We start from the raw sequence: 12184 nt of genomic DNA, 5'->3' as shown, positions 1-12184 counted from the left end.
TACTTTGCCAGTTTACATCTTTGTCCACCATTCAGTAAATAATGCAATTTCATTCTAATTTACATGTTTATCAGAATCCTAAACAACAACAGCTTGGATTTAAGGCTGAACAAAATATTCCCAGTTTGAAGCAAGTGTTTTGGGGCAGTTCGACTCTCCTGGGATGGTCAGGGAAAACCATTTCAAACTTGAAGGGACTATTTAAAACTTGAAATAGAAAGTTTCAAGCTCAAAAGTTTTCGTACTTCAAATGTTCACTACTTGTATGTCTTGGAATTTCAGTTCTGCCTCTCGGGCTTATTGACTGTGTTTGCTGATTGGATAATAGACCACTGAAGCTAGAACTTGGCAACAGTTAAAATGAATAAAATAAAATAAATCAGAGTATATTGGGGTTTTTTTTAAGCGAAAATGCCTAGGTCAGAAGCAACACCACAAAACTTACAAATTAATTTTTGCAAAAGGCAACTGCAAAAGTGCCTCACGGCTTTCTGTCCTTGTTGGGGGATTATTTTTAACACAGTTGAAAGGCACATGGGGACAAGACACCAAGCTAAATCAATTGCTATATGAAGGCCAAACTTGGCTATGTATTTTTCACAGAGCATGATGGTGACAAGACATTCAAAAGCCTAAAAAACCCAAAACAGATACATCTCCTTAGGGGAGGCAGCACCAACAATTCTAGACAAGAACTTTTTTTTTCTTTAAGGTGAGGGAACCAGCAGCTGAGCTGCTTTAGTCTTTGTTCTCACATAACACTGATCAGAAAATTCAATGTGATAAATGGTATGCACTAAAATGGTATGCACTGATTTCAGCTTACCCTACTTTTCACCATTAGATCTGATACACACAACCCCATCCTCAAGATTCTTGGAGAAGGCATTCTCCATTCCAAGCATTCCTAAATGCTTGCATCTTCTGGATCACACATGAAATGGAAAACTGTTTATATTGGTAGAACACTTGCAAGTCAAGTGCCAATGCATTTGCCCCTCTTAGCTTAAAACTGAAGCAATCTGTATATATCTCAATGCTTTAGGATGACAGATTTAGTATTTTAAATGAAGATCTTGTTTAAAGTAGGTAGTCTTCTTTATCTTCTTCAATCAATGGATCTTTATTGTATGAGAGATGTGTGTTCCAGACAACATCATGGATATTATTAGAGTTTATTTCCCATCCTGACTTGCAGGCTTTTAGTGCAATCCATTTGAGTGGCTTCAGATGAATGACTCCTCTTGGAGATGGCAAGGAACTAGACAGCACCTCAAAGTTCCAGCCCCTGAAGTACAATCCTTTTGATCATTAATATATTACAGTCCTTTCCCTCCTTTTGTTTAGTTTGCTAACCAAAAAATAAAGTTTATCTTCTTTCTTTTCCTTCTTCAAAGCAAGTCCTTGAAAAATCACTTGTGTCTCATGAAACACTTCCTACTGGATCCCCCGAAAGAGGCACATAGCAAAGATCATAGCAAACAGCTGTGAAGGACATAAAACAAAAGAGAGGGTCCTGGTTATGACAGATCAAATCAAGTCCATTTTATTACAATCATAGCTCTTCAAAGGGAGGAAAGGTCATACAAATAGTCATTATGAAGTAATAAGTAAAAAGTTGAGTGTAAGAGCCATATAAAATTGAAATAGAAGGCATAAAGGATATAAAATTGTATATTTAAATGGTGTTCTGTATTAGAGCCATATAAAATATGAACATAAAATGTGGATGAATGTGGATGAATGCAGATCTTCCTATCTTTATGAAAATCTAAAGTATTTGAAGGATATTAGGGAGTATGTATGTATGTATGTATGTATGTATGTATGTATGTATGTATGTATGCTATGTCAGAGACTACATTTATATCTAATATGGCAAAAAGGTGCCCACTGAATCTAATTATAACAGAAAGGTTTAGCTATACCTAACTAAAGAAAAAAAGGGAGAACGATTGGAAGAATAGGGCTAGGATTCAATCAAAAACCTATCAATTTTATCCAAAAGAACAATTTTGTATACAAATCATTAATACTTTTCTTCTGATTCAAGTTTGTATGCTTTTTTTAAAAAAGGTGGGGAAGTCTGTTCTTCCTTAGCCCCCAATAATTTTGGGTCCAGTTGAACAACTTTGCTTCAAAATTTGTCTGCTGAAAAATCACTAAATAGCAACCTAATCCTACTGAAGTAATATCATTCCTTTCCTTAATTGTTTCTATGGCCTCCCTGTGAGGCAGTGATCAATTTAAAGCTTCTGCTCTTTAAGAGTGGTTTTTTTTAGTTGTCTAATTCCAATAGTTACTTCCATCTCCTTTCCTTTGGTACAGGATTCCTTTGGTAATCTAATCAGGGATGAGATCATGCTGTGACATAGATTTAACTATAGAATCATCAACCACTGAGGGATGCTCAGGAGCTCCTAAGCCAGGATGGTTCATACCTGCAATATGTGGAGAGTTAAGCAACCTTAGCAAATCTCAATAATCTGCATAAAAACCTAAAAAAACTACTAAACTGACCCATAAGTAAATGCAGGAATAAATGTCCAATGAATGTTAAATTATAAAAGGAAATACCTGCTTTGTTTCCATGCATTTTTATTAAGTAAAATTGAACTCATCTCAAACATATGCATTTGAAATGAATGAGTATGCTAGGATTAACACGAGAGGGCAGTACAGGACAGTTATTTCCCAGCATGTATAAACACTTCAAGTTAGCAACTAGGATTATATAGGATTTTCAGTGCCTATTCAAACTTCAGACTTTCAAACCAGCTTCCAAACTAATAAGAAGAGGGGTGCAGCAGTTTTGAGAGTCATACCTAACATTAATCAGTTGATTTCTCAACCACCAGCTGCTTTAAGGAATGCCAGTGATATGCTATGTTCACATAAAGCCTAAGGCACTTCCAGTGAATTAGTTTTTTCTCTCAAACTTGGCAATTGCCTGATGATTCCAAGCCAGGGGAATTCTGGGAGTTGAACTCCACACATCTTACAATTACCAAATTTGGGAAACACTGCTCTACATCATTTTTTTAAAAAAAAATATTCCTACAAATAACTTTCCGACTAGAAAAGAAAAATTCAGCTGTGGTAGGAACATAAGGAAAGGAGGCATCTTTTGACATTACTGTGGCCAGGAGGATTCAATTTGTACTGTACCTCAATGGCTAAAACACCAATGGCAAGAGCTCCTGCAAGATACACATAGGTTTCAAGGGAATTCAGGATTACCGCGTAGCAACCCTGGGAAGAAAGAAAGAAATTTGTCTTGAAATAAATGTTTATGCAAAGTGTGTGCATCTAATTAATAAATTTACTAAATTAATTTCAGACTAAGGGGACACCGAGAAACTTCCATTCTGTTCTTTCAGTAAAAAAAAGATTAAAATAAAAAAGCAATTAGAAGAAAACAACACATTTTAACAACAAAATAAGTATTAACAAGTAACCTTACAAGTGATTTATTTATTCTTCATTCATTAATCGAGCATGTACAACTGCCCATCTTACTAAATGTAAGCCTAGGCATTGTATCACAATTAATGAAAACAGCCAATCTAAATATGTAAAGTCCAAATTTATTCATTATAAACATTTAATAACATTACAAAGAAAAATATGGGCAGTGAAGAACAATCAATATTCATATACAACCCAAGACTGGAGCTTTCAGCAAATCCCAGCTGCTTTCCAAGGCTATCCTAAAAGGCCACATTTTTGTAAGTTTTCCTAAAATACAAGATTGAGGCTGATTTGATTTCAGGAGATGAAATATTCCAGAAAAAAGGGAGGGTTGCAAGTGGGAAACTGACCCTGCAACTGATTCTGTGAAAGGTGGTCTCTACTCATTTTTATTGAATGGACAGAAACTACAGGACAATTTAGTTCTTGTTTAGTGTGGTCATCTCATCCTAGTCCAGATTGATAAAGTGGAACAGTTAGAGAGTAATCCAAGGTAATAAACATGACCCAACAAGTACTAAGTTACAGATAAATTGATGAGCAATGTTCACCACAATGAACAAGGTATGAAGGAAAAGATCAGAAAATGTTTGATTGGACTTCTAAGTTTAATCAACTTGTTTTGCTTTTTGAAAGAAACTTAAATCAGAAGGCAGGTTGTAAAATGTCTATGATGCCTAAGTCGTTCATGTCTGCTTTGTGAGTAGAAGCACTATTGCAAGATTCTTTGGTTCATTTTCCACTATTCTGCAGACATGCCTTATGCCCATGATGGTGAACCTATGGCACGTGTGCCAGAGGTGGCACACAATGGCTAGCATGCGCGCCATTGCCACATGTCAGATCTCAGTGGTATTTCTTTTTTGAGCTTCTGTTTCCCTGCAAATGACAAAACAAAAGCTCACAAAAGAAAAAGATCTTACTTCTTGCTATGCTCGTAGCATTGGGATGCAGACCAGATGGTCTTCGGATCTCTGCTGCACATGAGCATGTTCATGCATGCACTCACCTTTAAGTTTGGGCATGCACCATGCAGTTTGGGCACTTGGTGTCAAAAAGGTTTGCCATAACTATAGATGCTACAGATGCCTCATCCTTTTTGAATATTAATTAACAATTTGCAAAATTTAGACCACTGCAACATGTTCTACATGGGGCTGCCTTTGCCGGAGCATTTGGAAACATCAACTGGTGCAGAATGTGGTTTACATGGGTTATAAATGGTGCCAGAGATGCAGTACCCATCACATCACTTCTGTGTGAGCTGTATATTTCTAGATGCAGTTCAAGATGCTGTTTACCATCTTTAAAGCCCTTTGGGATGTGGAATGGGTTACCTGGGGGATCACATTTTTCCAATAGTCTCTACCTGTCCAACTCAATCAAGCAGAACAAACATATATTTTTGGATTGTAAACTGCTCAAAGTCATTGACTGAGATAGGGGGCTATAAAAATAGAATAAATAAATAAATAAATATGTTCACACTAGATGATGTTTCTTGAAAATGTAAATGCCGCAAATGCTTTGTTCTACAATTATTAAATATTAGTACCACTTTATAAAACTTTGATAAGACCACACCTGGAATACTACATCCAGTTTTGGTCACCACATTACAAAAATGGTGTTGAGACCTTAGAAAAAGTTCAGAGAAGAGCAACTAAGATGATCAAAATCCTGGAGACTAAAACATATGAAGAACGGCTGGAGGATTTTTGTTTAGTCTAGACAAAAGAAGGACTGGGGGGACACGATAACAGTATTCCAGTATTTGGGAGGCTGCCACAAAGAGGAGGGGGTCAATTTATTTTCCAAAGCACCAGAAAGCAAGACAAGAAACAATGGATGGAAACTAATCAAGGAGAGAAGCAACCTGGAATTGAGGAGAAACTTCCTAACACTGAGGACAATTAACCAGTGGAACAGCTTGCCTTCACAAGTTGTGGGTGCTTCATCACTGGAGATTATTAAGAAGAAACTAGTCAGTCACTTCTCTGAAATAGTATAGGACCTCCAAGGTCCCTTCCAGCTCTATTCTGATTCCTAAGTCCTTGAACGTAGTAAAAGCTAAAAGAGCCCATCCTGGCATCTCTTCATATCATTTCTTTCTTTTTTATTATCTTTTTCTATCTTGTACAAAAAAAGGAAGTTTACCCAAAGAAAGGATACAGTCTTCATGCAGGTAAAGAATCCTATCAAGGCAGGAACGTTTTGCACCATACTCTAGCATTTTGATCATCTCTTTACCTGTTGGTTCTGATAGACTTCTCTTCCTTTCAAACATTCTTCTTTATTGATGAATGCTCCATCACGAGACTGGAGCTCCCGTTTACAACAAGCTTCAGGAACAGCAGGATAGGAATCCAAAAGAATGGAAAGAGAGGTTGCCTCGAAATCTTCTGGACCATTGACACCACAGCATCCAAACTAGCATGTATGAAAGGTGATCAAAGGGTTAATATTTGTGGCAGAATTAGGTTGCTTTCTAGGAAGTCTGAAGACATAATAAGCAGCCACCCAAATAGGATTTCTGAATGTATAAACTGAGGATGTAATTTGATACTTGATGTAAATTTCTATTCTTTCCTAAACATTACAATTTTCTTTAAAAAATAAAATGAAATAAAGCAGGTATGTTTCTAGTCATCATGGATATGACATCCTCAGTTATAAATGAACAAATTAAGAGAGTGTGAAAAGCCTGGATTAGCTTCTTATAGAGCTGCCTGTTATTTTTTCTGTGTTTATGAAACAGAAAGCTATTGTGTAAAATGAACAAGCGTTCGGATTGTCTAATGCTATAATATCAGAAATTATATTTTCAATATCATAACCTCTTTTGCACCAGTTGTAATATGGTTGGTTTATTTTTGTCATTATAGAAACCCATCCAGGAACCAGGTTTCTGTGCTTGTTCGAGAAAATGTAATATAAAAATCTCAGCATAGCATTACATATGGACTTGCATATGTTAAGATCCAGCAATTTCCCAGAGGAGTGACACAATTAAAGCAACAGCAATAACAACCTTCATTAGAACTTAATGAGAACATTTTCAAATTGCTGCCTTTGATCCTCTGGTAGTGCCAAATGAGATCATTTCCATAAAATAAGGCATGAGTTCCTTAATGGTGATATCTGACTGAAAATTAACTAAACCAGGAGCATATAGAACAATTTAAATATCAGAATTTAAGCAGCCTGGCACAATTAATTTTGTTTGGTTCTGTTTTGCAATGAACAGAGAACAAAATGGGCACTAGGAAGCTACTTGGGAAAAACCGCTGTTGCCAGTCTTTCACACACATATCCCACAGAGATTTATTTTATTCTTTCAATATCTGGTAAAGTTGCTTTCAGTTTTTGCTTTACTTCTCTTTGAAAAAGGCTTCCATAGTTAAGAAGCAGGAAGTGCTTCAAACTCATACCTTACAGATCCCCAACCTAGAGGACTGTAGCCCAGCCAATGCATAAAGACAACAAGCTGCTTGTTTGAATGCAGTCCCATAAATCATGTCAAGAAAAGGGTAGAAATTTGCAATTGTCACCTGCTCACCTTTTCTGCCAATCTCTTATGGTTAGAATACTTGGCTACATTAGGCTTCTCTTTGGGCTACTCATACCTACTTGGAATAAAGTCTCACCACTTAATATAAATTGTTTCTGAATATAGAGATGCAAAATTGTGTTCCAGTGCTGTAATAGCAATAGCAATAACACTTAAGACTTATATCCCGCTTCACAATGCTTTACAGTCTTTAAGTGGTTTACAGAGTCAGCATGTTGCTCCCAACAATCTGGGTCCCCATTTTACTGACCTCAGAAGGATGGAAGGCGGAGTCAACCTTGAGCCAGTGAGAACTGAACTGCTGGCAATCGGCAGAATTAGCCTGCAATATTGCATTCTAACTACTGCCCCATCACAGCGCTATAATCTTAAAAATATTCCCAGAGTGAAAATCCTATTTAACTTGAATGGAAGCTTTTATAGTGCTAGGATGGTGACCCTTCTACTTTCCCCGCTCTTTTGCTTTTCTTTCCTATTCTGTCAAAATTAATTGTGCTTTCATTCTTTTGTGCAACTGCCAGCCATGGTTTTATATAAAATGAGTGTCAATTTTATTTACCTTTGAGCCAAGTTCAGCTCCTACTAATCTCATGTCTATGGTTTTCTTGGCAAAATTTCCTATATTGCTTGCCACTGATTTTTTTTGGGGGGTGGGGGGTGGGCAGGATTTCCTAATATAATCTAGTCTACAGTCCTGGGATTTTCTTGTACCAAGCAAGCAAGCCTGACTCCACTCAGTAATTAAGATTTTTAAAAAAATCAAATCAGGATGCATTAAACAATCAAGTACTTACTGTGATCATGACTGAGTTCCAGGTGGAAGAAAAGACATCTGATTCATTGTTCCCCTGATAATGTTTTTTCAGTTCCTTGGTAAAAAACTCTCTGGTCAGCTGCAACAAAAACCATGCACAGAAGAGGGAATGAATGAATCCATGCCAGAACTTCAAACAGGGCTGCATTTCTACTCATGGAAATAGGACTTGAAAGCAAAGTTTATAACATAGCTATGAGCATGTGATGATTAAGCCTACATGGGTAGGGAGATGCATCCTTGAATTCAGAGCTAGATAAAGGAAAAATGTGACATGAGAGTGGCCCTTAGAATTTCCTTCATATTTACAGCCTTTTCACAAAACACATCACTTATTACATCACAATTTCACAATTTCAGGTGCTGGCATCTCCAGGTAGATTCTACCTTGGAGATTCAATAGTAAGCCAGTACTGAATGCAATGGCCCAATCTTGGGGCTGTTTCTCATATTCCATGAAATTTTCTACTCCTTGTTGGATGTGACCTTAATTTCATTTTTAAAATTTATTTAAAAGCTTTATGCATTTTCACTAACCAGCATCCAAAACATAGTTTATTTTAAATGTGTGAGGCATCCTCTTCTCTTTTTTTTGCGTTAATCTCTATTTTTGCTGTGATTATGAACATAAGACAGAACATAATTAAGAGTATAATCAATAAAGCATGTTGACCTTTTTATTATTTGCAGAGTAGACAAATTTTGAAAATTGCTGACATTTTCATACAATTTTTCAAAATTATACTTTTTGGGAGACACAGGCATTTTATTCAGCAGAACTGACCATATTTTTTTTCTGTGGCTCTGTAATGTGCCTTTCTAACATCTTGATAAGAATTGGGACTATAGCCAAGCAAAGTGAAGGACAGTATTGCAAGTAGGAGCAAAGGAAGAGGAAATTCCACTGTTGGAGTAGACTTTCTTCAATATTGCTTATAGAAACAAAGTTAGAAGCAAAGTATTTATGATTGATCTTCCCAAATAATGACTGATTTTTTTAATTGCCATATAATTCCATCTACAGTTATGAGGTCCGTTGTATATACTCAGGTAAAATATGAAACTGCAATGCTAACATTTGAAAGATGTTATTAATTCCATCTTCAGGATCTATAAATAATGTCACCCATGAGTGAGAATTGACTTTTGATATGGTAACCACAAGGTCATGTAGTTATTTTGGAAATAATAGAGATGATTTCTCATGGCTTTCTTCTCAGATGTAGGGTTATTAGTGTTGTTTTTTCCCCCCTCTACTCTACAGTCCTGTGATTTCTCATGCAAGTATTAATCACTCTCTTCTTTACTTAGCTTTTTCCAGATCAGACAAGGCTAGCTAAGTGCTGAGACCTCTCTCAATCCAATGAAAATATAACACATTTTAACAAGCTTGGCAAGATATTTCTGCATCCACAGCAATAAAGGGAATGTACACTAATAGTTCAGAATTAACAAGTTGTCTCTAGTGTAATATTTGTTCTTGCTCTTTTTTTTCTTGAATCACCCTGGGGGAGGTCAGTTTTATTTTGTATATTGTTTGCCTCAAACACATTATTACTAAAATTAATGGCCCTTTCTGCAGGCCTCATATGATTTGCTGAGAACATATGAAAGCAATATCTTAAACAACTTCAACAAGAGAAGCTCTATCACTCTAAACGGAAGTGCTTATTAGTCAGACTGGACAAGAATTTTCTCTAGGGAAATAAGCCAGCTCCATCAGGCACCTTGGGGTTAGGAGGTGGCCCATACACACACTCAAGCATTGTGTTTTCCTTTCCTTCTTCTGCATAATTTACGGAGCCTGGACTCCCATCCTGTGGAGGCAGCCACCCAGATATTTTATTGATGTTTGTCTCTTTCCTAAGTGCAGACTTTGAAACTAATATTGCAGTTGGTAAGAGTCCCAGTTGGCTTCCTTTGACCAATTCTAAACAAAAGAGCTATTTGAATATAAAGTGAAACCTTTGTTTTGACAGGCAGGGTCCCAATGGAAAAGTTGGAGGGTTGTATGTGTGATTTTTATGAGATTTGATCTAAAACAAAGCCCAATGCTGGAACAGTAATGCCAGAAATATATTCCATTCATTTTGACTAGTAGAACATTTAGATTTGCTCCACATATTTTACAAAGAAGGGTAATAGAGTTAATAGCCATTTCAGAAGGCTCAACAAAAATAAAGAAGTAAAAATCTGTAATACTGATTAACAATTGTTTTTCTTCTTTTTAGAAGCTAGAGTTAGACTAGGAATTGTTAGACATTGTATTGTCAATGCACAAAGCCCTTGGATTCACCGGTGATTTTACTTAAGCTTTGGGTAATAATGACAGTGATTAGAAAATTAGCTGGATAGTTGACAGAATAGTTTATCAGCATCCTTTTTTCCTAGAGATTAAGGTTCTTTTGACTGCTGGCTAGAAAGCAGAATGCAATTCTCCTCCTCCAAGATGTTCAGGATAATGAAATAACAGAGAATTAGAGCAGCAATAGGGAAAAAATAGCATGATTCCAATCAAGTAGAGGTAAAAGAAACAAAAAGAAAGAAAATCCAATTTTTATATTGTATTGATGCGGGGGACAAACTTCCACACCCATATAATTGTCAGCAGATATTTATTAAGCAGCAAAAGTTTCTTCTACTGAAGCCATAGATCAATGATTTGCTGGCAATCTATTGGTACATCTTCAGTGTATCTATATCCAGGTGCAATTTGGGCATATGAGCATATGAGACTAAACATCACTGTTTGATTTTGATCATCCTGCCTGATGCAAATATATTAGGTACAAAATTTAAGGAGGCTATTAAAAGACCTATTCTATCAGAAGGATCACATAATGCTGTTAACATAAGGTGGTGTTGTGTTTTCTGTGTTTTTTAGTGTAAACTTCTTTATTAAAATATGCAATATTTTTAAGTTAAGGAATAGCTTGATATCAATATCTGGAAAAATCCTGGAAAAGATAATCGATCAGATAATTTGTGAGCACCTAGAAATGAACAAAGTGATTACTGGAAGCTAGTATGGGTTTGTTAAAACAGATCATGCCAGACAAGCCGTTTTTGATAAAGTGACTAAATTAGTAAAATGCTGTGAATATAGAAGGCATTTGACAAAGTAGACCAAACTATCTTGATAAAATAGAAAAATGTGGGCTAGACAGTATCACCACCAGAGGGATTCACTAACCGACTGCACCCGGTGTGTAGTCCTTAATAGAGCTAAATCTACATGGAGAGAAGCATGCAGTGATGTACCTCAAGGTTCCTTCTCTAGCCCAGTATTCTTCAACAAATTTATAAATAATCTAGACAAAGGGATAGAAGGAGAACTTATCAAATGTGTAGGTGACACCAAGCTGGGGGAAGGGGATTACTAACATTACTAGATTTCAAGATCTTTATAGACTTGGGCATTGGGCCTAATTGAACAAGAGTCGGTCCTGTGGTGAAAAAAGTAAGGTTTTGCACTTAGGCAGAAAACCAAATGAAATATAGGCTCATTAGTAGTAACTGTGTGAGAGATCACCACTTAAGTATAAAGCAGATACATGCTACAACTATCAAAAAAGCCAATGTAGTCTTGGGCTGCATTAACCGTGGCATAACACTAAGATCATGAGAAATGATAATGCTGCTTTATACTGCACTAGTGAGGCCACAATTGAAATACTACATTAAGTTCTCATCATATGAGATAAAAAAAACACTGAGAATCTATAAAGTGTGCAGAGAAGAGCAACAAAGATGATTAAGGATCTGGAGGCTAAATCAGAACAGGGATGGTTGAGGGACCTAGATATGTCTAACCTATCGAAGACGAAGATTGGAGGGATATGATAACTGTCTTCCAATACTTGAGAAACTGTCACAGAGGTGATTGACTTTTTTCTTCAAAGCACCAGAGGGCAGGACAAGAAGTAATGGATGGAAGCTTGTTAAAGAGAGATCCAACTTAGAAGTAAGAAGAATTTTCTGACATTGAGAACAATTAAGCAGTGGAATAGCTTGTCTCCTGGACTTGTGAGTTGAGGTTTTCAAAAATAGACTAGACAACCATTTGATCAGTATGCTGTGAGCAGGAGGTTGGACTAAAAGACTTTTGATGTCCCTTCAAATCCTATGTTCTGATATGCTCTGCACAGAATACTCACTCGTTCATTGCTTTTTTCATTTCTAAATGATCTACAGCTTTCTCTGTTTGTGGTATAATTGTATTTACCCTCTATTGTAATACTTGTCCCTGTGACTACTTACCTTTATTATAGTCTTATTGCTCTTACAATGTCTATTTAGTCAGTCAGAAATGTTCCTATTTATATGAT

General features: G+C 36.4%; 1 protein-coding gene across 2 annotated transcripts in view; it reads right to left on the bottom strand.

The window, feature by feature from the left end:
* Positions 1 to 1085: 1085 nt before the first annotated feature.
* TSPAN18 (tetraspanin 18) overlaps positions 1086 to 12184 on the bottom strand; it is a 183092-nt gene continuing 171993 nt past the window's right edge. For both annotated transcript variants that reach the window (XM_032226439.1, XM_032226449.1), the window contains exons 8-11: positions 7837 to 7935; positions 5722 to 5901; positions 3169 to 3252; positions 1086 to 1485 (exon numbers count right to left, since the gene is read on the bottom strand). In XM_032226439.1, coding sequence (XP_032082330.1) covers positions 1438 to 1485; positions 3169 to 3252; positions 5722 to 5901; positions 7837 to 7935 — 411 coding nt within the window. In that variant the 3' untranslated portion in view covers positions 1086 to 1437. The remainder of the gene's footprint in view (positions 1486 to 3168; positions 3253 to 5721; positions 5902 to 7836; positions 7936 to 12184) is intronic.

Source organism: Thamnophis elegans, chromosome 1, assembly GCF_009769535.1.
Source record: "Thamnophis elegans isolate rThaEle1 chromosome 1, rThaEle1.pri, whole genome shotgun sequence".
Lineage (NCBI taxonomy): Eukaryota > Metazoa > Chordata > Lepidosauria > Squamata > Colubridae > Thamnophis > Thamnophis elegans.
Note: the sequence above shows the minus strand (reverse complement) of the source record. Positions and strands in the feature narration are given on the sequence as shown.